This window comes from Eptatretus burgeri, chromosome 18 (genome assembly GCF_056783735.1).
Source record: "Eptatretus burgeri isolate ZD-2024b chromosome 18, Ebu_testis_v1, whole genome shotgun sequence".
Classification (NCBI taxonomy): Eukaryota; Metazoa; Chordata; class Myxini; order Myxiniformes; family Myxinidae; genus Eptatretus; species Eptatretus burgeri.
In genome coordinates this window covers 9226097-9247434 of record NC_140978.1, presented here as the reverse complement: position 1 = coordinate 9247434, position 21338 = coordinate 9226097, and the positions used below count along the sequence as shown (strand labels likewise).

At 44.5% G+C, this 21338-nt stretch overlaps 1 protein-coding gene across 4 annotated transcripts in view; it reads left to right on the top strand.

Annotated features, from left to right (window-relative positions):
• Nucleotides 1-21337, top strand: part of LOC147008555 (sister chromatid cohesion protein PDS5 homolog B-like) — a 162058-nt gene extending 140721 nt beyond the window's left edge. For all 4 annotated transcript variants that reach the window (XM_085864114.1, XM_085864116.1, XM_085864115.1 and 1 more), the window contains 9 exons: nucleotides 85-199; nucleotides 3442-3574; nucleotides 8477-8596; nucleotides 8770-8832; nucleotides 8931-9076; nucleotides 10412-10535; nucleotides 10758-11089; nucleotides 20666-20825; nucleotides 20932-21337. In XM_085864114.1, the coding sequence (XP_085720240.1) occupies nucleotides 85-199; nucleotides 3442-3574; nucleotides 8477-8596; nucleotides 8770-8832; nucleotides 8931-9076; nucleotides 10412-10535; nucleotides 10758-11089; nucleotides 20666-20825; nucleotides 20932-20970 (1232 nt within the window). In that variant the 3' untranslated portion in view covers nucleotides 20971-21337. The remainder of the gene's footprint in view (nucleotides 1-84; nucleotides 200-3441; nucleotides 3575-8476; nucleotides 8597-8769; nucleotides 8833-8930; nucleotides 9077-10411; nucleotides 10536-10757; nucleotides 11090-20665; nucleotides 20826-20931) is intronic.
• The last annotated feature ends 1 nt before the right edge of the window (nucleotide 21338 follows it).

Genomic DNA, 21338 nt, shown 5'->3' with positions numbered 1-21338 from the left:
AAGTTAAACAGAAGGAAATGATTGACAAGGTTTGTGAATTTTGTTTATGGTTTGTTGTTGTTCTTCTGTGTTTCCTACAAACAGACAAGTTGATCTCTCTGTTACCAGAGTATGTTGTTCCATATGCTATCCACCTGCTAGCTCACGACCCAGACTATACAAAACTGCAGGACGTGGATCAGTTAAAAGACATCAAGGAGTAAGTGTATATGCTTCCTCACATTGACACAAGTGTCTGTGTGTCGATTTTGTGCTATTTACTAAGCGTCCTGCTACCATCGAGACATTTTTTTAAGTGCATTGCATAGCTTCAACTGCAGTGAAATGTGAAGAATGCTATCCCTGCCTTATGCAGATAATGTCCCACGTGGTAACTTTTTATTTTCAAGAATGGTGAGGCTGCAAAAGACACGTTTAATTGTATTACTACAGTATTTGTAATTATTCAGACTGATAATTGCTCGTTAGGATTCATGTCATGATTGCCTTTCATTCCAAGCATGGTAGGCAAAAACGTCAAATGGAGTCACCATTCACAGCATGTGGTTTAACCACAAACAATTATTTTATGCCGCAAAGTACAAAAGGCGTTTCGACAGCAAAATAAAACGATAATGACGCCCGGTAGACCGCATACCTCTGCCAGGCTGAACAGGTTATATTTTGTATTCCACTGATTGGCTCCAGATCTGGATTCAGATATGAACCAGAATCAAATCGGCTTGTTCTTGTCATCCAACCAACTCATCCACATCGTTTTGTCATAACTCATCCACAACTTTTTTAAGTATCATGCTATACTTTATATCGTTTTGGCCCCATCTCTCAATGGTGAAGCAACACTTAAATAAATTAAACGATTCTCGTATCCAGATTCGGATCTTTACCAAAATCGAATCGATTTGTCCTTGTCACACACCCAACCTGTCCAGCAAGTTTCGTCTGAATTCATCCATAACTTTTGCGATATCGTGTTATGCATTGTTTTTAGCCCTTTCGCTCAATGGTGAAGTCACTTTTTTTTCTTTTTTTTTAACCTCCGCATCTCTCAATGGTGAAGAAGTGATCCGGATCTGGATCTGATAATTTTTTGAGTGATCGTTCACCATTGAGAGATAGGGCTAAACCTATCTCTCAATGGGTGTGTTGGGTGTGTGTGACAAGGACGAATTCATTCGATTTTGGGAGATCCGGATCTAGATCTTCTTCTTCTTTCGGCTGCTCCCGTTAGGGGTCGCCACAGCGGATCATCCGTATGATGCGCATCGTGATTTGGCACATGTTTTACGCCGGATGCCCTTCCTGACGCAACCCTGGTCGCCTCTTACGACACAGGGATATGGTACACCTATTTTAACCGGGGCATACACCGGCCCAGTACAACTGGTACTCATTTCGCCGACCTCGGAAGGATGACAGGCTGAGTCAACCCCCTGGTGTATTAATTCAGTGGCTCAACGGGGTTTGAACTCAGGACCTTTTGGATCCCAAGCCGCTGCCCTAACCACTGCGCCAACACCAGGCTTAGATCCGGATCTAGATATGATACTTATTTATTTTTTAAAGTGATTCTTCACTATTGAGAGATCAGGACAAAATAGACAAAATCGGTACTGTGTAGCATAATATTTCAAAAATGTATTGGGCCCGATATGTTCTCGTGGATCAGGCATTGCGTGGCAGAGGTATGTGCTCTACCGAGTGCCCTTCCATTTTTTTGTTTTTTTAAACAATGTCGAGGCTCGAATGGGAGCTAACACACAGAATGTACAACAAGGGGAGCAGGAGACAAGAGGGGTGGGAGAGGGAAGGAAAAAAACAGTGGGTACAGAGACATGAGGAGATTTGTGGAAAGGAGAGGGATAGGGTGGGGTACACAGGGTAAACAAATGGACACTACGGGGACTTTCATGTACTTGGACGATGGCAGCTTTCAGGAAGCAGAGCAGGGAATTTGAAGGTGGTGGGTTTGGGGTGGATTAGCGGAGGTTGAAAAGGACATGGTTTGGGATGGGGGAAGATAAGAGATGGTGGTGAACAGCTGTTTGAAGACCTGTAGGGAAGAGTGGGATTGAAGAGTGTGGAAGTTTGTTCCAAAGGTGGGAAAAAAGAGGAATGAAAGAGTGAAGGTGAGCGGTGATTCTTGATTTTGATAGTTTTACCAAAAGGGGGTTGCTGGTGGACCTTGAGCGTCCTGTGGAAATATGGGGGGAGGGGGGGCATATCGCAGACAGAGAGGAGATGGTGGAAGACAGAAAGACCACCAACCTGCCTGCGGTGAGAGAATGAGAGACCAAAAGACTTAGCCTCATCGCGGGAGATACTAATGATCCGAAGTGCCTTGGTTTCCACAGCGTGAAGCCGAGAAAGATGAGAGGCGAGAGCACCAGCTCAGAGGGGAGAGCAGTACTCCATCAGGCTGCGGACGAAAGCTTTGTATGTGGTCAGGAGCTCAGGTGTGCCAAGGAAGGACTTTGCACAGCGGAGGGTGCCCAGTCGGTGACTGGCTTTGGAGGCCAGGTTGGAAATATGGCTTTCCCAGGAAAGATCATGGCAGATAGTGAGACCCAGAAGCTTGAATGAAAGGACTTCTTTTCGGAGAGACAAAGTGAGAGTGTGAGATTTGTCAGGATTGAAAGACGTTTCACGTGTTGGACCAGCTTGTGATTTTATCCAGATCTGCAGAGAGCGATGCGGCTGCTGCTTGCCGATATGAGGGATGACAGATGGTACGACATAGGGCGGAGTCATCAGCAAAGAGATAGAGGATTTTCCAGAGAGTCAGAGAGATCATTGATAAAAAAAGAAAAATAACAGGGCCCAGAACGCTGCCTTGAGGGAACTCCAGCCTGGACAGGAAGAGGGGATGAGAGAACTCCATTTCGGGCTACACGTTGGCTGTGACAGGAGAAGAAGTCTGCGAGCTATGAATGGAGATGTCCTTGGATACCATAGGAAGAGAGTTTGGTGAGCAGGGCAGGGTGCCAGACCGTATCAAAGGCACGTGATATGTCTCGGGAGAGGGCTCTGATTTAATGTCTGGCATTGAGGATCTCCATCCATTGTTAGGAGAGCAGAAGCAGCAAAACAAGGGGAGAGTGACCTGTTCTGAAACCAAATTGATCATCGGAAATGAAGCCATTGTAGAAGAGGAAGATTATCATATCCTGCAACATTATCCGTAAAAAAAAGATCAGATCCGGAAACAGTATAAAAGATGTTGAGCTGCTTGGTGTCGGTGATTGTTCTCCCTCAACTGGCATAACAATCTTTTCCAAAAACATTGACATTTTGCCACTACATTGGTGGATTGCCGTTGTAACACAAACCTGACAACCAAAAATCTCGTCAAGGTTTTGAAGTTGGGCTGCAGTTACTTGTTACCAAAATTCTATGGATAAATTGCTGATTGCTTGGACGTGACATGATCTTCCCTGTCAGGTGTCTCTGGTTCGTCTTGGAGGTGCTCATGACCAAAGATGAAAACAACAGCCACGCATACATCCGAAAGATGGTTGAAAACATCAAGCAGACCAAAGACACTCAAGGACCCGACGACTTTAAGATGAACGAGGTGAGTTTGAACACATTTTATCATTTCTAAACATTATTTTAGTGTCTGCATAAAAACAAAAACGCAACGACTAACTTTGTCAAGTCAGTGTTTATTGAACAGAAGGATGTATAATACATGAGGGAAAATATATTTCGTCAAGTCTAATGTGCTCATATTGCCATTTTCTCTTTCAAGCTGCTGACCCATTTTTTGTTGGCCAAAGTGCATTACGTCAAGTTCAGACAGGAAGGGCATTGAGGCTTGTGTTAACCACTTTTCATCATGATAGGACAACCTGATTTTAATAATTTCAGATTTCGAGAGTCCATGAAACACCTTACCCCACTCAGTGTTGAGAAAAAGGACCTGGTCTTTTCAACTGTTGCTTTGCATTTTGCACTAAACAAACAGCACTAGGCACCACCATATGTATCTGAATATCACAGTGACTCTGCCTTCAGGACATGAAACAGCATATATATTTTGTCCAACTATTTTGACCAAAAAAAAAAAAAGAAAATTTGTTTTTTCAGAGGTTTACTGCTGTTGATGCACCGTCCTTTACACCACCTTGTTAAAACACGTTAAATTAGTTTTTTTTGTGCCTGTTATTTGTGTCCTTTATGACATCCCTAAAAACTACGTTTCCTGTTTGGAATGTTTATCAATGTTGTTTGACTGCCAGACAAGCAGAGAGACTAAAAAAATTACTTTACTCCCCTCTGAACATGCGTAATCGGGATGAGGTTCCATACAATTTGCCACATTCAGAGCCAAAGTACTGCTTGATTACAGGTTTGTGTTCCAATTCTTTTTAGGTCATCTCTTCGAGCATGACCTAATAATATGGGTGTCGATGTCCTTCGATCCGTCCGTCCGTCCATCCGTCCGTTCACAATGAAGTTGAAGCGGGAGATCTGGTCATAAGTGATCCTGGTAGAGGTCGATGAGACGTACACGATGGTATGACTTTCAAGGTCACCGAAGGTCAAGGTCAAGGTCACGAGGCCTTTGAAGTTGCGAAAATGACGATTTTCAAATTCTATCTCCTCCGCCATTTCTCAAGCGATCTTGAATTTGATTGTAGCATATGAATCTATGGGACAATATCTAAATTTCGTCAGGCCAGATTTTCGATATTCGCTTTCGTTTTCATGTCACGTGACTTCAAAGTTGGCAAAAAATGCGAAAATGACGATTTTCAAAATCGATCTCCTCCTACATTTCTCAAGCGATCTTGAATTTGATTGTGGCATATGAATCTATGGGACAATATCTAGATTTGGTCGGGCCGGATTTTCGAATTTCGCTTTCTTTTTCGCGTCATGTGACTTCAAAGTTTGCAAAAACTGCCCTACCTTCAGGAGGCTATATATTCTCTACTGGGCATGGTAAAAGTTAGTGAATGGTGTCATTGCATAGCAGCTGACCTTGTCTTTCATGTTCATTCGAAAGAATACCGATATCTTTGAATACGTACACGTCACGTGACTTTTAATTTTGCGAAAACTGCTTCATGTAGTTGCAAAATGACGATTTTCAAAATCTATCTCCTCCTACATTTCTTAAGTTATCTTGAATTTGATTGTGGCATATGAATCTATGGGACAATATCTTAATTTTGTCAGGCCGGATTTTCGATATTCGCTTTCGGTTTCACATCACGTGACTTCAAAGTTGGCCAAAAATCCCTCCTGACCCGAGAACACTACACCCTATACTAGTAACAGGAACTCATGCTTGTAAAGGTCGTTCTCGTGCTTGGTATTCGTTAACTCTCGGTTTGTGACTCCTATTATTTCTCGCAGAGATGACCGTCACTCCCGCACGGGTGTATTTTTATTTTTGTTTATACATGGTCAAGGCTCGTGGAAGAACGAGGACACAGAACAGATGAGCACACAATATTTCAAAGGGAAGAGCAGGAGAAAGGGCTGCGTGCATCCTGCACATACCCTCGGGGAGGGGGGGGGGTTAAAGCACGGAGAGGGCAGAGGGTTCAAGACCAGAAATGAGGTGGAAGAAGACTGAGAGACTACCAACATGTCAGCGATAACAAAGTGATAGGCCCTTAGACTCCGCTTCATCACGAGAGATCCCAATGATCTTGAAAGCCACCCCAAACCCACCTCCTTCAAATTCCCTGCTTTCCCTCCTGAAAGTCCCTGTAATGTCCATCTTGTATACCCCATGTTCCCCACCCCATCCCTCTCCCTTCCACAGATCTCCTAATGTCTCTGTTCCTCAGTTTTGTCCTTCCCACGCCCCTCTTGTCTCATGCCCCCTTTGATTTGCGTTGTGCTAGCTCTCTTATGAGCCTTGACATGGTATACGAAAAAAAAAAGCCTTGGTTTGCTTGGCGTCAAGGTGAGCAAGATGTAAGGCAGGGGAGGTAGTCCAGAGGGGAGAGCAGTACTCCAAGCTGCAGATGAAAGCCTTCTAGGTGGATAGGAGCTCAGGTGTGCCAAAGAAGGACTTTACATGATGGAGGATGCCCAGTCGGCAACTGGCTTTGAAGGGCAGTTTAAAAATGTGGCTTTCCCAGGAAAGAACATGGCAGACAGTGAGACCCAGAAGCTTGAATGAAAGGACTTCTTTGAGAGGGTTGTTGAGAAAGTAGATGGGAGGACTTGTGGGGGGGGGGTAGACAGAGACATATATATATATATATATATATATATATATATATATATATATATATATATATATATATATATATATATATATATATATATATATATATTCCAAGTGTCTGACCAGTTTGTGATCTGGGGAGAGGGAGGAGGCTGCTGCCTGTCTGTCTGTCAGAAGGATGAGAGATTTCATGGCAGAGAGTGGAGTCATCAGCAAAGACATAAAGAGGATTTTCAAGAGAGTCAGAGAGATTATTTATGAAGATTAAGAATAGTATGGGGGCCTAGAATACTGCCTTGGGGGAACTCCAGTCTTGACAGGGAGAGCAGAAGAAAGGGTTCCGTTGAGAGCTACACGTTGGCGATGAGATGGAAGGAAGTCAGTAATCCAAAAGTGGAGTTGGCCTTGGATTCCATAGGCAGATAGTTTTGAGAGCAAGGCGGATGCCAGACTGATATCGAAAGCTTGAGATATGTCCAAAGAGTTGGCCCTGATCGCTTGTCTGATAGGGAAGGCCTCCATCCATTGTTGGGAGAGTGGAAGCAGCATGTGCAAGGTAGAGTGACCAGGTCTGAATCATAATTGATCTGAGATGAGATGAGGCTGTTTGGAAAAAAAAGGAATGATTTTATGTCAATTGCGATGATGGATTCCATGGCCTTGCTGATGATTGGAAGTCAGCTAATTGGTCTGTTGTTAAGGAGATCCATTTTTGCACCTTTTTTGTAATGACGTGATGTTGACTGATTTCCAAACACATGGAAGATGACCTATGGTAAATGACGAGGTGAAAAGGGCAAAGAGAGGAAGTGCAAGAGCAGCAGAGCAGGTTTTTCGGACACTTGAGCTGATGCGGTCCGGTCCAGTTGCAGTCAGAGTCGAGAGTTCTCAGAAACTTTTCCACCTTCAGGTGCATAAGTCACAGAACCCAGGAGCAGTTGAGTACGACTGGGAAGGGTGCGAATGCCAGTTACTCAGCGCTACAGAGCTTGTCCGATCACCACACAGATATTTCTTCAAACAGGATGATTTATTGGGGAAAGTGTAGAGAAAAGAAGAAGAAGAACAGGCTGGAGAAGTGGAGAGAAGAGAAGAGAAGAACAAGAGCAAGGCTGTGCACACGAGGGTCTTGTGCTGAAAAACCGCATCTCAGCAGCACGTCCTCTTGAGATCTTATGTTCTTCTGGTCCACCCATAGAGCGCCACGAACCTTCTCCAGAGCAATCCAATCCGCCTCTGGAGTCCTCCTCCTCAACAACAGAGTTGCTGCAACCCGGGGGGGGGGGGAGTGCAGTGACACAGAAGAGGGACCAATCTGGAGTCTTCCTCCAAGCTTTCAGGGAATCATCCTGGTCTCCCGCGCGTTGTGGAAACCGAGTCGGTTTTATTTTCTCCCTCAAGGGCACCACATGGAAATTCCTCACCCCCCCCCTACGTTTACCATTCCCCACCTCTGCATATCTGCAGAATATTCGAGTCAAGGCCTGCAAAATTTACAAGTATTGCTTGCCACGTGCTCCCGGCCCACGAGGGTCGTGACCCGTGGAAAATTACAGGGTGCGGCGCTGTCTCTGCCAGGATAAACCGTCTCACAGGCTGATAAAGCACATCTATCACTGATTATAATGTGGAAGCGTGAGGGTTGTGTAAGGGAGTGGAAATGAGGGCAAGACACAAAACATGTTGGGAAGATGAAGGCTATACCAAACACTTACCTGACACGTTTTCTCTCTCTCAAGACGTAAAACACACTAATTCTGACATATCATTTGAAATAACTCTGTTAATTTAATTTACTCCTCATGCCATATCCATAACAACTTTTATTGTAAAACGCAGGTGTTTGTTGAGCTTAGGGAATCGTAAGTGCTAACAGAACACGATCACCACAGACTCTGCGATAAATTGGAAATAGATTCCTCTTTCTTGGCTGATTAATCTTATCGGCCACTATTTCTCGATGAATGTGAAACTGAATAATAAAAGTTGTGTAACTGAAAGAACAGCCACACCACTTTGGGTGTTCGTTGGTAGTTTTGCTGTAATGGGTTGAGTTAAAAATGAAAGAATAACTTCTACAACGTACGAATAACGACATCATTTTTAGAGGTGCTGATAACGAGTTTCTAACCATGCATAAAACCAACTGCAATTGTTTAGTTCACGCAGCGATTTCCTTGATTGAATTTTTTTCATTACATACTGCAATTTGGCAATCTTGTCATTTTTCTGGGATGAGCCAAATGACAACAATGACCTTTCTTGCACATCCCCACGACTTTACAGAAACTCTATACAGTGTGTGATGTGGCCTTGCATGTTATTATGAATAAGAGTACGACATACAGCTTGGAGTCTCCAAAGAACCCTGTCCTGCCAACCAAGTTCTTCACCCAGCCGGACAAGGTGTGTGTGTGTGTGTGTGTGTGTGTGTGCGTGTGTGCGTGTGTGTGTGTGTGTGTGTGTGTGTGTGTGTGTGTGTGTGTGTGTGTGTGTGCGCGCGCGTGCGTGTATGGACGTGCGTGTGCACACGTTCATTATTTTAATTGCCAATTTCTTCATGAAAGTATATTTTGCAGTCTTTTACCAACACGAAAAACTACCTGACTGAGGAGGTAAAGAACACTATCTCTCCAGGAAAGGTAAATCATTAGTCTTGTTTTTAATGCAACAATCACGAGCAGTCATGCTTGACATTGCCTTGAATTTGGTGCAATTTGATTGCGATGCACATGTCCAGACAAAAGCCCCGAACGTATTGGGAACCGTGAACAAACCATTGGCAACTGCGGGGAAGCCAGCCCAGAGCAAGTCTTCTCGCATGGAGACCCTCAGCAACGAGAGCAGTAACTCCGCGCCAAGTTCTCCAGCTCGCAGTAAGCAGAGGTAAGACTCTTCCTCTGAATCCGATCTCACCTGGCATCCGAGTTTTCCAATAAAGCCAGTTCATGTTACTTTTGAAAATGCATGGCTGTGATCGTTTTTCACCAGTTTACTCTTCCATTGCATATCAAAAACTTTTGGCTTTTCACTCAAATTCGAGCCACAATGTATTCCCTTGAGCTCGAAGACTGATGAATTTGAGAATAATCTGCTTTAATAAGCTCTGATTGGAAGAGTCGCACAGCTGTTTTTATGCCTCCGCAGCTGAAGGCCGGACGGAGGCACTGTTTTTTTTTTCCGTGTTGTCCGTCCATTATCGGTTTTTCTTAGTGACCACGCTAACTCTTGAACCATTGGAGGAATTCCATCCAAACTTGGCACAAATATAGACTGTGATGCAAAGATGAACCGATTCCATTTTGGGTTCAACAGATCAAAAGTCGAACACCTTTTGAAAAAAGTTTGCAGACCACAGCTCGTGTCAGAAATGTCTGATATTTATTTTCTCTCTTTCAAGGAACCTTTTTTTATTTTTTTCATGTGACCTTTCAATGAGATCAAATATAACGAGGGTAGAGGCATGTCCATCAACTAATTTGTGTCAAATTATATTTTCGTATTGTAGAAATAATCACACGTTTCTACATTTATTGAATTTTGCATTTCGAATATAAATTATCCCCGAGTTCATCAAATGTTTAAGCACCCTGCCAAACAATTTAATTACTTTATGATGGGTAATTTCCCTTTGAAAAGCATTCAATCCTTCAGATTTTCAAAATTTAACAGCTTTCATTGATCATAAAACACTCACTTTTTATGGGTTCAATCATAAAATTCTCACCTTTTTTTTTTAAATGTGATCATTCATAAAATGGTTAAATCCTAAAATTCTCCAGATCTAATGTGGATGCAAGCCACCAAGTGTCCCATTCTTTTTCAGGGTATATACCAACAATAAGTGAGAATGGATGCGTAGCGTTGCCTTTTTTTCCCCCCTTGAATCATAATTATTTTTTTACAAAATCCCTCCTCCTCTTCCTCCTTCGTATTCAGCACAAGGCTGCAGGTAGCACCATTGACTGAGGGTGCGGCCGTGCCGCTGATGCAATGCCCCTATTACCAGTACACCGGTACTCATTTCATCGACCTCAGAAGGATAACAGGCTGAGTCAACCCCACATGTTGTTAATTCAACGGGTGACGAGCTCAAACTCAGGACCTTAAGATCCGAAGCCAGCCACCTTAACCGCTTAGCCAACACCAGGCTTTGCAAAATCCCAACCATGGTTAATGACATTGTGCTATTATCCCTTTTCTCCTCCTTTGCTGAACCAGGAACCGAAAGGGTTCAGAGAGTTCTGTTGACCACAGTGAGAATGACGACAGCATTACCGGGAAATCCACTAACCCTACAGGGAGAAAAGTCGAAAGGAGAAAAGATGACACAGAACAGCTGAGGGTACCACACTTTTTGTTTTGTACCTTTTATATTTTTCATCATTTCTACTCTGAACGTAATGAGCCCTTCTCTCGGTCATATCTGTGATCTTCTGTTCAACTTTCCGAAGCTAATCTCCCAAGCATGCCACGTCTGTGCAGTGCACACGCATGCTCGCATGGTGCGTGTAGTCTTTAACCACCAGTGAACCTTGGAGGCCTGAGTGCGCGTGTTGGCTTGCAGGCTGACGGTGATAAGGTTCGAAGCAGAAAGACTGTGGAAGGTGATGTCGAGGCACAGGACAGCCAGAGGGAGAGTCCCTCAGGAGCACAGCAAGTACAAGTCCGCCAAGGTCGGCGCGGTCGAAAAAGGGCGACTGTGGAAACACAGGATGGAGAAAAGGCCGTGGCACTGCCACCGGCCAAAAAAGTGTCACGAGGACGTGGAAGAGCAACACCGGGTGGAGAGGAAGGACCGCAGCTCATAAAGAAGGGACGGAAGAGAGCAACTGAAGGTGATGGGACACCGGGACGAGGTGGAGCCAGGCGGACAAAAGTGTCAAGAAAAGATGAAACGTGGGTTTTACTTGTACTGTTATTCTGTACACACTGTTGTTTCTCATGTCTTTAAAAGGTTTAATCAATGTGATATTTTAAATAAATAAAAAACTACAGTGTTTTGATTTAAAAAACTGACAAGCAAGAGAATGGCAAACCAAAGTGGTTTAAACGGGATAATGTTGAGGTTTTAAACAGGGTAAATGTGAGGGTTTAAATAAAGTGAGGGCAAGGTGAGGAATTAAACAAGATAAGGATGAGGGTTTAAACAGGATAATGGTGAGGGTTTAAACAGGGTACATGTGAGGGTTTAAATAAAGTGAGGACAAGGTGAGGATTTCAACAAGATAAGGATGAGGGTTTAAACAGGATAATGGTGATGGTTTAAACAGGGTAAATGTGAGGGTTTAAACAGGATAATGGTGAGGGTTTAAACAGGGTAAGTGTAAGGGTTTAAATAAAGTGAGGGCAAGGTGAGGAATTAAACAAGATAAGGATGAGGGTTTAAACAGGATAATGGTGAGGGTTTAAACAGGGTACATGTGAGGGTTTAAATAAAGTGAGGACAAGGTGAGGATTTCAACAAGATAAGGATGAGGGTTTAAACAGGATAATGGTGAGGGTTTAAACAGGGTAAGTGTAAGGGTTTAAATAAAGTGAGGGCAAGGTGAGGAATTAAACAAGATAAGGATGAGGGTTTAAACAGGATAATGGTGAGGGTTTAAACAGGGTAAATGTGAGGGTTTAAATAAAGTGAGGGCAAGGTGAGGAATTAAACAAGATAAGGATGAGGGTTTAAACAGGATAATGGTGAGGGTTTAAACAGGGTAAGTGTAAGGGTTTAAATAAAGTGAGGGCAAGGTGAGGAATTAAACAAGATAAGGATGAGGGTTTAAACAGGATAATGGTGAGGGTCTAAACAGGGTAAATGTGAGGGTTTAAATAAAGTGAGGGCAAGGTGAGGTATTAAACAAGATAAGGATGAGGGTTTAAATAGGATAATGGTGAGGGTTTAAACAGGGTAAATGTGAGGGTTTAAGTAAAGTGAGGACAAGGTGAGGAATTAAACAAGATAAGGATGAGGGTTTAAACAGGATAATGGTGAGGGTTTAAACAGGGTAAATGTGAGGGTTTAAATAAAGTGAGGGCAAGGTGAGGAATTAAACAAGATAAGGATGAGGGTTTAAACAGGATAATGATGAGGGTTTAAACAGGGTGCATGTGAGGGTTTAAATAAAGTGAGGGCAAGGTGAGGAATTAAACAAGATAAGGATGAGGGTTTCAGCAAGGTGAGGCTTTAAAGGGGAACCCAAATGCTCAAATCACCTCGATGCTCATCTATCCCTTGATGCCCTACAAAATAGATATGATGCATCTTTTTCTGATTTGCGATTTATAAAGGAAGTAATTTTGTGATTAATAGTCCATCTTCTTCACGTTAAGCAAATGACGTCACACCTGGGAGTCAACCGACATATTCGTACTGTCTTTGGGTTACATCGCGGTACAATTTAAATCAAATGGCAAATGTTTTTCGATTTTCCACAACTATGCCAAGTCGATTCGTCCTTGGTGGTTGTGGTAATACAAACCGAGATGGTTTCATGCCGCACCAAAGGTCGAAAGACCCTAAGTTTGCCAGAGATCGGACGAGGTTTGTCCAAAATACCCGTGTGGATCGGGCCTACAAAATGTTCGCTTTTGTGCTCGGAACATTTTACAGAGCACTGTTATGAAACGACAGAGATGGCTAGATTTTGTGGTTATCCGCCACGATTGGGAGAGGATGCCATCCCCACGATTAAGTGGAGGAAACAGCCGTCGCTCAAAACTGAAAGACCATCATCACTTCCGGTTCCTGTTCTTGAGCTCCGGTGGCGTCCCTCAGGGTCTCTGCCGACTTACTCGAAGATAAGTTTCCCGGTCGTTTTTTTGTCGCGTTTTTGCTGTTATTTTGTTGTCTCCGGTTTACTGTGTGTTTCTCGTTCGGTTTTGTTGTTAAACGTGCCAATTTGTGAGTGTTCGTCGGACTTTTCATATCGAGTTCCTTGAGGCCTCGTCATTTCCTCGTTTGTGTTTGCCACTTACCACCTTCAGTTGTGTTTTCTTTCCACCACAATTTCTCCACTTTTTCAATTCCTCCCAACTCTACCCTCTGTTTCATGTCTTAAAATATTTTTTTATGGCTTTTCCCTTCTTACCTTCTGAGTCACCACGTGACTTCTCTTCCCTCCTCTTCCTTCTACTTTTGTCGACCCACATTCACCATACACCTTCACAATCTTTTCTTCACCTAATATATATATATATATATATATATATATATATAAAAAACTTTTAAAATGTTTCAACTTCCTCCTTCACACGTCTGGTTCTCTGTGTTGTATCATAATTCACGACTCTTCTTCTTGAAAAGACTTTTCAATTCGACCTTTCCTTCATCCCGTGTCGAAAAAGTCCAACTGTTACAACGTTTCGTTTCTCCATTCCGTTAATCCACCTTGATTGCATCCCTCAAATAACATTTTTAAATGTATCTCTGACTTAAAAAAATTAAAATCCCACTTTGCAATGCATGTTGCTGGTTCCATCAATCATTCTTTTTTTTTTTTATCCAACTTCAGTGTCATTTCACCCCACCTCCTTAAATGTACCTCCGCCTGACACCTCATCTGTTATACCCTCTCCTTATCCTTCCCATCTTGCCCCTAATCCTACCGCCTCTCTTCACTGTCCTCCGCTTTCCTAACAGCTCCTCCTCTGGTGTCCCAAACTGCGTGGTGTTCTAATATCTGTGGGCTCCGTTCTAACCTAACAGATATCTCACTCTCAATCAGTACACTCCTCAACATCTCAAACATGCCTTCCTTCCTCTCATCACACCTCCTCCTCTTCCCAACCCCTTAAATATTGTGCCTCCCACTGCCCACTCCCTTCTTCACCATACCACTACCAAGTCTCAACATTCTCCTCTCCCCTCACCCTCCTGCCGCATGGCAGTGCCTGCTCTCATCGTTTCCCCTCCCCATCCAAGCTTCCCTCTCACCTTTCTCAAAAGCTCCTCCTCAATTTTGCCCTCTCACCCTTCTCCCTCCAATCTCCCCCTCTCAAAGTTGCCCCCCTTCACATCCACAAAGCTGCCTCCTTCCCCTGTCCTCTCTCACTCCTCCACTTTTCTACCTCCCTCTGCCTCCTCTCTTATTACTCCCCACTGTGCCTCACCCCATCACGACCGAGCCTTTTCTCCTCCTCATCCGGACTTCTCCCCCAGCTCTTTTGCAATTTCCCACACACAGTCAACAATTCTCCATACCAACCCCCCCCCACCCCCCACCCCCCATTCCTCCCTCGGACTACCTTCCCCTTCCCCTGACAAACCAGACATAATCTGCTTAACAGAAACTTTCCTCCTTCAAGACGTCTCTGACTCCTTTGTATCTCCCCGGTTACTTCCTCCTCCGGTACCACAGACCTGAGCTTTGGCCTGGCGTTGGAGTTGCTCTCATTAAAAAAAAAACCTCTTCCTCACTCTCCAAGCACTGCTCTCACTCCTCTACACCCCCAAGGATACATCTGGTTATGGCTTCCCCTCCACCCCCACCTCATGTTTATATGTGTTGTACCATCCACCAAACAGTGATGACTCCATTTACGCCTCACTGTCCGAAAACATGGACCAACTCCTATCCTCTCATCCGAACTCTCTCTCTCTTCCTCATACGTGGTGACTTCATTTGTTGTCATGCCAGTTGGCTGGGTGTGGGTACCTCTCTCTCACCTGACATGGCACTTCAGCAAAAGACTTCTGCGATTCATTGGGACTGACTCAATTGTCAACTTCCCGACCCAGATCTCAGTCAACAGTGCTTCATCTTTTCTGGATTTCGTTTTGACCAATTTCCTGCAAATACCTGCTGTTCTTCCTCCGATCCAATCGGTTCTTCTGACCATGTGTTTGTCAAAGTAGACATCTCTCTGGCTGTTATTAGAGAACCACCTTAGCGCCGTCGTGTCTGGCATTTAACTCAGGCCGACTGGCAGGGTCTTCAAGCAGCCCTCAAACTTTAGACTGGTGTCTCATCGCTACTTTCTCCAACATCAACTCGTCCTGGGAATTCTTTCAAAGAAACTTGCTCTCCCTCATGCACAGATTTATCCCCTCTCATCTTCAGTTGTCCTACCCTTCCTCCCACCCATGGTTCACTGAAGCTTGTGGCGAGGCAGTTGTCCTGAAACAACTTACCTTCGCTTCATGGAAGGTAAATCCAACTGAAGGCAATCTCAGTTCCTTCCACAAAGCTCGAAACAAGTGTGTATCTACCCTCAGAAGAGCCAGAAAACAACATCTTTCTAATCTCAAGTCTGAACTCTTAAAAACCTGTCTCCCTCCTACAAATCCTGGTGGCGTCCAGTTAAGTCTGTTGCTGGTGCATGTTCCCCCTCCATCCCTTCCCTTACCTTAAAGGGCCACAGCTGACACTGCACGTGAAAAGGCTGAATGCCTAAACTCCGTGTTTGCAGCTAAATCTTGTTTCCCAAACCCATCGCTTTCTGTACCCACCTTACCCAGTCACACCCAGCTGTTCCTGGACTCTGTCCTTTTCTCCCGACAAAGTGGAGAGCTTGCCGTCAAACCTCGACTCAGATTCTGCAACCGGTTCAGACGGCATCAGCCCACGTGTCCTAAAAACCTGCTCTGCTGCTCTTGCTCACCCTCTCATTTTCTCAAGGTCGTCTTCCATCTGCTTGGAAATCAGCAAACATGACCCCTCTGCATAAAAAGGTGCAAAAACAGATCCCTGCAACTACAGACCAATCAGCCTTCTCCCAATCATCAGCAAGGTTATGGAATCCATCATCGCTTCAGACATTAAATCCTTCCTCTTCTCCAATGGCTTGATTTCCGATCATCAATTTGGATTCAGACCAGGTCACTCTACCCTGGACATGCTACTTTTGTTTTTCCAACAATGGAAACAATCCTCATTGCCAGACATGAGATCAGAGCCATCTCCCTCAACATATCGCGTGCTTTCAATGCGGTCTGGCATCCCGCCCTGCTCACCAAACTCTTCCTTTGGTCTCCAAACCAATCTCCACTCATGGATCGCAGACTTCCTCTCCTTTCACAGTCAATACGTGGCTCTTAATATAATTCTCTCGTCTCTTCCTGTCCAGGCTGGAGTTCATCAAGGCAGTGTTTTGGGCCCTGTGCTTTTTCTGGTTTTCATCAGTGATCTCTCTGACTCTGGAAAATCCTCTTTATCTCGTTGCTGATGACTCCACCCTCTGTCGTACCATCTGTCATCCCTCAGATCGACAAGCAGCAGCCTCTTCACTCTCTGCAGACATGGATAAAATCATAAGCTGGTCCAATACCTGGAACATGTCTTTCAAACCTGACAAATCTCACACTCTCACTATGTCTGTCTGAAAAACTCCCTCATCTACTTTCTCAACAATCCTCTGGAAGAAGTCCTTTCATTCAAGTTTCTGGGTTCAAGCTTTCATTCAAGCTTCTCACTATCTGTCATGATCTTTCCTGAGAAAGCCACATTTCCAAGCTTGCCACCAAAGCCAATTGCCGACTGGGAATCCTCCGTCATGCAAAGTCCTTCCTTGGCACCCCTGAGCCCCTAACCACATACAAAGCTTTCATCTGCAGCTTGATGGAGTATTGCTCTCCTCTCTGGGCTGGTGCTCCTACCTCACACCTTTTTCGGCTTCACGCTGTGGAAACAAAGGCCTTTTGGATCATTGCTATCTCCCGCAATGAAGCTGAGTCTTTGGGTCTCTCACAGCAGGCAGGTCGGAGGTCTTTCTGTCTTCTACCATCTCCTCCTGCTCTGTCATTGATCTGTGTCCCTCCCCATATTTCCGCAGGGCACTCAAGGTCCGCCAGCAACCCCCCTCTCGTAAAGTTACCAAAATCAAGAATCACCGCTCACCTTCACTCTTTCATTCCTGTTTATTCCCACCTTTGGAATAAACTCCCACACTGTCTTCAATCCCATTCTTCCCTCCAGATCTTCAAAATAGCTGTTCACCAACACCTCTTATCTTTCCCCATCCAAAACCATGATCTTTTCAACCCCCATGAATCCACCCCAAACCCACCTCCTTCAAATTCCCTGTTTTCCTTCCTGAAAGTCCCTGTGGTGTCCATCTTGTATACCCCGTGTACCCCACCCCATCCCTTCTCCTTTCACAGATCTCCTCACGTCTCTGTTCCCCACTGTTTCGTGGTTCCCTCTCACACTCCTCTCATCTCCTGCTCCCTTTTTTACATGCTCTTTGTGTTGGCTCTTATACACGCCTCGACAATGTGTACAAAAAAAGAAATCTCGACCCAGCTACCAGCATATGTACATGTGCAATTTGAGCGGTGAATCAAACACCTTGCCTCGCCACCACATGAGCACCACATTCCCCTCCACTGGGGTGGGACATCGAGGCGGCACACACACACAACGGTGGGCCACGGCATGGCCATGATGTTGGGATACAGCACTACCACAGACATAAATGGCGTCCCGGGAAGTTATGAAATGGGACGACCTCGTAATGTACAAGACGCCTGGTCAGCCTGCGATAGTGGGACAAAGCATATGTCGGCGGTGTCCGTGTAATGTTTGTGCTGTTTGCTGGAGTAATGCAAGTTCTGATTTATCAATCCACACAAAATCCCTTGTGAACTCTCAATTAAATGGAAAAACAAAACCTACCAACCTGTAATGAACATGCAACCGGCATTTTCATCTTCACTCAACACTTCCATTGTCGCCATCTTCGTCTGAAACGAATGGTACGGCTCCATAATCCCCCCGAAAGCGTTTCCATCACTAATTTTGTCTACAATAGTTTCTTCAAAATCCCACTGATCAGTTTCAACATGAGAACCTTCAGAGTTGCTAATGATTGTGGAATCGGTATCGGAATCCGAGCTCGAAATGCACTGTTTCTCTATGTGAGCCACTATTTGGATCAAGGTGGGTTCTGAGTGTGACGTCACGGGAAGAAATAAACACTTCATGGCTTTTATTGGCCCTTTGTGATTGGCAAAAAAAAAATCTCAAAAATCTTTCCCTTCAAATTAGACCATGGTCAATGATTTTTGAGAAAAAAAAAATTGCATTTGGGTTCCTCTTTAAGCAGGATTGAATCAGGGTGAGGATTTAAGCAGGGTGGGGATTGAATCAGGGTGAGGGGTTTAAGCAGGGTGAGGGGTTTAAGCAGGGTGAGGGGTTTAAATCGGGGTGGGGATTGAATCAGGGTGGGGAATGAACTGAGCTGAGTGTTTAAGCAAGGTGGGGATTGAATTGGGGTGAGGTGTTTAAGCAGGGTGAGGGGTTTAAGCGGGGTGGGGATTGAACCAGAGTGGGGATTGAATCGGGGTGGATCGGGGTGAGGGGTTTAAGCAGGGTGAGGGGTTTAAGCGGGGTGGGGATTGAACCAGAGTGGGGATTGAATCGGGGTGAGGGGTTTAAGCAGGGTGAGGGGTTTAAGCAGGGTGGGGATTGAATCGGGGTGGGGATTGAATCGGGGTAGGGATTGAATAGGGGTGGAGATTGAATGAGGTTGGGAATTGAATCAGGTTGGGAATTGAATCAGGGTGTGGATTGAATCAGGTTGGGGAATGAATCAGGTTGGGGAATGAATCAGGTTGGGGGATTTATCAGGGTTGTCCACACTGAAATAATCCAGTCCTGTGGCATGAATCCCAGCAGTACATCGATAAGGTAGGTTATTGTGCTGCCCTTTGAAATGCTGAATGTTAATTGAGGAAGCAGCATGTACCACGTTGTCGTCCTTGGTATGACTTGTCTGGGGTTCGAACTGCCGACCTTCGAGACTCAGACGAGACGCTCAAACCATTACACCATCGAGTCAAGCTCATTTGATTGTTACACATTGTGAATTGTTACTTCAACGTTTTGACATGATGAAGGATGATTTTTTTTTTTAATTTCACTGCAACCGACATCTTTAAAAATGGGCATGTGTCACGTGAATGACACCAGCAGTGTGTTGTGAGCCATGTGGTTGGAAATTGTGAATGGATAGATTGGAAATGCGAAACATTACTAAACCTCAAAATACTTTGTGTGCAAAATAATTGTTCATTTGACTTTCGTTACTTACATCCACACAGTAATGCACACTTTAATGAGCAAGTTGCACATCAAACTTTCCTCAAATGACACGTCTGTCGTCCACGATATGTTATACCTCACGATTGTCTGTTCTCACGAGTCGAATTTTGTGAACTTTCAATTTTAATTCCAAACGATATCACAAGATTGTGGTTATTTTGTAAGCTGCTGTCTTGGTTGCATTATCTGAACGCACCTACCATCTTTTTTGTCTCAGAATACACAACATAAGTAGACAAATAAGACTGGCAGGATGGCCTCGAGCAATGCACACTCATCTATAAGCTGTCTAGCATGGATTTGAATCCTGCCCAGCTATAAACTGCCATCCCGGTGTTTCAATGGCAGGGTGATTCATCAATGCGTGTGCCGTCCCTCGGATGGACATGAAACGCCATCCCGTCTGCCGGCATCAGTTAGTAGACGTTAATGATCGCACGGTATCCTTCGCGAAGAGTAGGCGAGCTATTACCGGCACCATGGCCAAGTACCTAATTCTTGCCCGAAACAGCAGAGGTCACACCCACGCCATCAGCCAATGATGCTACCTTGTAGCCTTGTGCTGCATACAAAAGAAGTAGAAATGTGTCCATGTTTTGCAATTTGTACGGCTGAGATGGACCTGTTGAGTTCGTCTGTGCAGGTGATCGTATTTGGTTCTTTAGAAACAAGACGAGAGTTGTTTTCGAGGGGGGTGAGTCATGAAAATGACATGCAATACATACCAGGGCTCATTTCTGATTCTGATGTGCCACACTGTTATCGAGCATCGGTGCTGCTGCCAAAGCAGTTTCTTGGCAAGGGTTATACTATTGCCTTCCCAGCAGTAGTTAGAGCAGGAATTTGTAATTTGTTCATGGTGCTGGCGATAGTTCACACTTACTCTTGGTGAAGAACTCCGTGAGATCTTTCACGTCCACGAATGCCGGCAGAGGGTACGCTCGTTTAACGTCCCTCCAAGAGAAGGCATACATTGATGAATCGCCCTGCCTGTGAAACACCGGGATGGCAGTTTATAGTTGGGTGGAGATTCAAACTCGGGCTAGACAGGGTCGTGTGTGTACGTCTAGGCCATCCTGTCAGCCCAGCATGCCCCAGAGGTTTGTATAATTGGATATCTCAAGCCACAATTCGTGAGGGTAAAATATATTTAAATGTAACTCTTGTGATCCAGTCCTGTAGCAGAAATGACGGTTGAAATTGATTGTTTTTTCGGAGGGTAGGGGGTAGATAGGCGGGTCCCGTGGATAAATCTCTTCCAAGGGGAAATGGAAGTGAAGCCAAATTAAATTAAGTGCATTCAGCATGTGTACGTACCACCCGATTACATTGAACGCAACAAAAAGCCTCCATTACTTGCACATCTGCACGAGTTAAACAGGCCTGATGTATGCTAAGCGATCCGTTTTACAACGTTTTCTCTTCTCTTTTGTTGACTCAGTGTACAGCTGGGTAGTGAAGGCGATTCCATGGTGGACTCTCAGGAGAGCATCATCGACTTAGAACCAAAACAGGCTTCGGGCCAACACGATTCGATAGCGATGGAGCCCGCCCCACAGACGGAAGAGCTGGACGACAACGACGACTCTGGAAAGCTGAAGGTGAGCGATGGTAAAGTTTACGATCGCCGGAAATGGAGCCAAAAGCACCTACCCCTCGATGTCGATCCTTACGTACACCGTTAAACAAAAATCATTTTATGCCTAGGTCAAGCGCAAGTCTGGGAGCAAGAAAGGGAAGCGATGAATTTCTGGAGTTTCCAACGCAGCCAACACATCGCCGAGACTGTGTACAAATGCCCTAAAGCTCTTACCCCAACCCCCACCCCAGCTCTTCTCCTGAAAAAACTACTCGTACCAATATCCAGGCTGCAATCTTTCCGTCTACTCATTCATGTGAAATATCTGAGTTTTCGGCGTTCATTTGTATATATTTAAAAGAAAAGAAAAGAACTCAGCACACCATTTGAGTTGGACATTTTCCTCTGAAAATGTTTACGGAAATCGACTTGAATTTGTGCTCCGTGCCAGTTTGTGTTAGTGTCTGCTTTTTACAACCTTTCACCTGCATAAAGTTCATGTTAATAAAACTTTAAAGAAATGACCTTTTCCAAG